This window comes from Corvus brachyrhynchos, unplaced genomic scaffold, assembly GCF_000691975.1.
Source record: "Corvus brachyrhynchos isolate BGI_N302 unplaced genomic scaffold, ASM69197v1 scaffold221, whole genome shotgun sequence".
NCBI classification, from domain to species: domain Eukaryota; kingdom Metazoa; phylum Chordata; class Aves; order Passeriformes; family Corvidae; genus Corvus; species Corvus brachyrhynchos.
Genome location: NW_008236622.1, coordinates 510,224 through 515,170, shown reverse-complemented (window position 1 = coordinate 515,170; position 4,947 = coordinate 510,224). Strand labels below are relative to the sequence as shown.

The 4,947-nt window shown below is 52.8% G+C and overlaps 1 protein-coding gene across 2 annotated transcripts in view; it reads left to right on the top strand.

Moving 5' to 3' along the window:
- XXYLT1 (xyloside xylosyltransferase 1) overlaps positions 1–4,947 on the top strand; it is a 41,665-nt gene that overhangs the window by 10,449 nt on the left and 26,269 nt on the right. The window contains exons 1-2 of one of the 2 annotated variants that reach the window (XM_017726418.1): positions 2,510–2,639; positions 3,077–3,224. In XM_017726418.1, coding sequence (XP_017581907.1) covers positions 3,134–3,224 — 91 coding nt within the window. In that variant the 5' untranslated portion in view covers positions 2,510–2,639; positions 3,077–3,133. Of the gene's footprint in view, positions 1–2,509; positions 2,640–3,076; positions 3,225–4,947 lie in introns of those variants that run through there. The other variant, XM_017726417.1, reaches the window with a different exon arrangement.

Here is a 4,947-nt window from a genome sequence, read left to right as displayed (position 1 = left end):
TCGCCCCGTTTCCTGCCACTCCAGGCTGTGTGCTGTGACTCCTTGTGCGATTCCTATCGCTTATTGATTCAATTTCCCTGCCGCAATACGAACTACACGTTCGGCTCTCTACTCATCCTGGTTCCCTGTTCAGATGAGCCCCACGAAGGATGCTGCTGGGGTGGTTGCTTGGGTGGCTGTAACAACACTCTGTGCTTGTGGAGACCTGCGAGGAGACCCGACATGGGAAAGGAGGGAAAGTTAAAGGGAAAAGAAATACAGGTTGTTTTTTCCTAGTGAATCAATAGAAAGGGCCTTTTATCAGTGCGGGACGTGTGTTTATAATACTGTGTTTGTACAGGAAACCCCTAGAACTTACGTTTCTTAATGTCCTCAGCAAATGTGGTCGGATTTAGCTACAGGGATTTACTAAAAGCTGTTACACAAATAAATAATGAAGTACAAAATTAGCAGCAGATCAACAAGCTGTGCTAAAGTCAGCAGTGAGAAGGGAGGAAGCCCTCACAGTCCCAGAGAGGTGACCTGGCCTGTGGCTACAGGAGAAAATTCAGCTGTTCAGGAGTTTGCTTTGCAGAAGTACAAAAGGGTGGGCAAAAGACACATTTTCCTGTTTTCTTTGGCAGGAGTGGGAAGGCAGATGATGCTGTGTCTGGAGTTTCAGGAGTATCTCTCCCATAACTTTTGTCCACTGGTGCTTGGCAGTGTGCTCACTTCAGAGGTGACTGGAGTTGGTTTGACATTTTTCCCCCTTTCCTATGTACTGCACACACCTCAGGCTGCCTTTGCTGGATGCAGAAGGCTGGTTACAGGTGCTGTATTTCTCTTCCATGCTTCTCCAGTCCAGCCAGACCCTAAAGCTGCCCGTGCCAAGCTGGGCTGGGAGCAGAGCATCGTACATTCCCATGCTGGTGGTGCTCAGTTCCATGCACAGGCTGTCAGTGTCTTTGCACCTGGAGAGTAGTGGTGGCTTGCTTGTTTGGTCACCTGGGGTGGCTGCTGTCCTGCTTGTCAGAGCCGGTGTCACCACGATGGCACAACCAACCACGCAGCTCGGCAGGGCCAGGGCGAGGTGCTGCCTAATGGTACCGGTTACAGAGTTTCCTCCCCTGCAGTGTCTTGGGGGCTGTGCTGTGCTATCCAAAGCCAGGTGTGGCTCCTGATGAGCTCTCCCAATGCACTTTCCTGGTACACGTTGTTCTGTGTTTTTCCTGCTGTTCTGCTGCAGGCCTTGGCTTGGAGCCCAGCAGCCGGGACAGCAGCAGTGGGGCCGCCCTGCCGAGGGACGTGCTGGCCACAGAGCCTGCATGAGGGCTCCACAGCACCTGGCTGATGGCAAGGGCCGGGGCCAAGCGTGGGTGTTTAGGGCGCCCTCCCCAGGACAGGGCCATAGGGACTCAGCTGTGCCACTCTTCCAGTGGTGCCCTGCCGTGGGCTCAGCCATCCTGGCCAGTGCCAGGACAGGCCCATCACCTCACCATGTTCAGCATACTGCGGTGCCACGAGCACAGGCCCGTTTCCAGCGAGCTCCTCTCTGCTGTGAGAGCACTTTGGTCTGGGCAGTGTGTTCTGTAAAAGGCTGTGGAAGGAACAACCTCCAGACTGCTCACTGCCTCCATCTCTGCACCCCCCTTGCTGGGCATTGAAGCAGCCCCTTATGCACCCCATAGTGAGGATGGTCATTGCACCAGCACAGGCTCAGAGCCACCTTCTCCTCTGAAGCATTTGGCTTGGTTTAGGTTTTCTTTTAATTAAAAAAAAAATTTAAAAAGCAAATGCTCTATCCTGCATGTTTTAAATGTATAGTGCAGGGCTCCTTGTTCTTAAGCAGATGAAGTTGTAGTAGGGAAAAGAAATGACACCATAGAACCGTTGAAAAGGACCTACAAAGATTGTGGTTTGAGTTCCCTTTTGAGGGCAGGGCCAACTTGTGGAAGTGTCTTGGCATCCCGCAAACAAGGAGGATAGGTTCCCCTATCCAAAATTCAAGTACTGCTGCAATGTCATGTCCTCGCTGGACTTTAGCTCCAACGAGGCTTTTCCTGCTTTTCCTGACCTGAAGAAGGCATCACGACCTCGAGTTTCCACACTCAAGTTCCTGCACTCCCCCTTATCTGCACCGGGGCCATGTCCCTCATCTCTCCTAATTATCCTCAAAATCCCTCTCATTATCTTTTGTGATTCAGTGACCTGTATCCTTCTGTGGGTATAACGAGCTGCATGAAAGTTCCTGTTCATTGGACTTTGAAGCTTGTAAAATTTCAGTAGCTGATAAGGTGCATTTGGGGTTGCTCCTGTTTCTGGGACATAGCCACAGCTGCCACAGGCGTGCCAGGGCCCGTGCTGGTGCATGGGCTCCCGCAGGGCTGGGGGATGCAGAGCAGTGCTGGCTGAGCACCAGCAAAGCTCCAGCACAGGCAGGCTGAGATTCATCTACAGAAGTTGCTTGGCACTGCTGTAGTTCCTGATGTTTGGATTTTCATCAGCGTGCTGCAGCCTGTCCTCCCTTTCCCCCTGCAGCCCTGACAGGACGTGCTGCAGAGCTTGCCTCCATGCCGAGCTGAGGAGCAGGAAATCCGGGCTGTGTCCCTGGCCCTGTCACAACCTGCCTCTGTAGCAGGGAGCAAGCCTTGGTCCTCAGGGTAAGTGACGTGGTCTGGCTTGGCTCTAATCGGCAGGATACCAGAGCCTGGAGCAAACTGTCGCCTCTTCTGATGCACTCCATATGGGAGACCAGATAAGTGCTTGCATCAGGCGGTGGGAACAGACCAGAGAAGTACCCCAAAACATGGAGCACACTTGGTTGTGTGAGAGGATTCAAGTCGCTGCTCACCTTACACGAAATGGCTGTAAAAGTCCTTCCCTCCTTTCCCTGCACTTGACTGGTTGTTGTGTCAAGAGGATGCGTCAAGAGGATGTGCAGCCAGGCCCCTTTGTGTAGCTGCAGTGCTGCCAGCACTGTTTGTGCTTTAACAGCCTCCCCCCTCGCCCTGTGCTGGCTGGGGCTGAGCAAGGGCTGCTGGAGCTGGGCCTGTCCCCAGAAGCGGCGGCTGAGCAGTGTTTCTGGTGTCTCTGCCAGGTAATAGTCCATGATGTGAATGAGCTGACAGAAAAGCTGTTTCCCATCGTTGAGGCCATGCAGAGACACTTCAGCGCTGGATCGGGGACCTACTACAGTGACTCCATCTTCTTCCTGTCAGTTGCAATGCATCGCATCATGCCCAAAGGTAGGTCTCTGCTGGGCTGCCTCCAGCAACACAGGCTCTGTTTCTCTTCTGCACAGAGATGTTATCTGGTGCTATTTGAAACACAAAGTTAATAAACTTTTGGGGTGGTCTCCTGGGATTCTCCTCCTTCCTGCAGAGTGATGGACCCATCAGTCCAAGACCACATGCAGGTCTCCACTGGCATGAGTGACAGGAGGTTCTTCTTGTCATATGGCAGCTGGCCCTGCCCTTATGCCCTGGGATGGTAGGAGAGGTGATACAGGAGCAAGCAGGCCTGTTCTGTGTGTGTTTACAGCCCCCTTCCCCTTGGGGTGCCAGCAGAAAGAAGTGCTGTGTGTCTGTGGTGTAGCTGTGCACTCTTGAGCATCAGCAGGGAGTAGTTGTCGAGTCTTGCCTCTTGGCTTTAGGGAGCTTTTGGAAACTTTGCTTGACAGCCACTGATCACTTAAGTTTCCTTATTATGCCTCTGCTGTTATCAAGTGCAGAAACAGCGAGAAATCTGCAAGAAAAAAAGGCAGCTGGCAGAAGGGACTTGGCTCAGTTGATGCCATTTTCCCCCATGGCTGTGTGCAGTTGCCTTTCATGGAACCAGCATCCTGTCCAGTCTTTGGTTGCACAAGTAGGGTGTTGTATCCTTGGGCTCCAAACCCCTTCACTGGAGCTCCTGCAGCCCTACTTGTCCATTCCCAGTGCTGGTCCCTGGGCTCTCCCTGTCAGCTGCCTTGCTGGCCTGACGCACCGGTGATGGCAGCAGCCCTTCCTGGGCTGGTCACTTGTCCTGCTTGGGCATGGCAGGCTGTGGGTGGCAGTGGTGGCAAGGAGCCCCGGGACCCTGCCTGGCCATACACCTGCCGTAGGAAGAGGTGACCAGCCTCTCAAAGTTGTTTGTGGATGTCATACAATGGTGGCCTGTTCCCACATGTGTGCATGTTCCCAGGGCTAGCACTGGTGGCACCAGCAGCTTGCTTGGCATCTGGAGCCTCTGCCCAGCTGTAATACTCCCTGCAGACTTTCTCCCATGGGTCTTAGGTGCACGCTTGCTGAGATGTGAGCAGATACACCTATCCCATGCCCCTGCTGAGTCCTGTCCCAGTTTGGCTCTACCCAGGAGCTCCTACCTCTGCTCTGCTTTGTGAGCCTTCCTTTGTCCTTTGTGGACTTGCCCCTGTCCTCCCTGCATGGCCATCCCACACTAGCTCATTAAACAGAGGGGCAGTGGTGGCCCTGAGGGTCCCATCCAAGCTCACTGATCATTACTCTGTGGGCTCCAGCAAATGTGCTGTACTTGGCTCTCCCTCAGACTTGGGTAATTTTGTGTGTGTCTGGTGCTGTCTGCACTGTGAGCGCTTTGAAGTACACTGCATACAAATGATGGTATTAATGCTAGCTAATTCACTCCTCCTGATTCCCTACTCTGTCTTTACTGTGTGCTAAAGATATCCCTGTTGTGCTGCCTGCCAGCAAGAAGCTGCTCAGTCTTAAATGCCTTTTCTCAGTTCATCAGCCCATGAGGCATCTCATCTCTTGGAAAGCTTGTTTGCTCTCCCTCAGCCTGACAGGGCTTTCAATGGTCTGTTTGGGGCACAGGATGTTTAAAGAGGCATTTTTACAGTTTCATGAGTTTAGTTTTTGTTTCAGAAGCTGCTAGTAAAGCTGATTTATATTTCCCTTGCAAGGGAGGTCAGGTTTACTGTGCTGGGTGCCTGGTGATTTATGAGGCTGG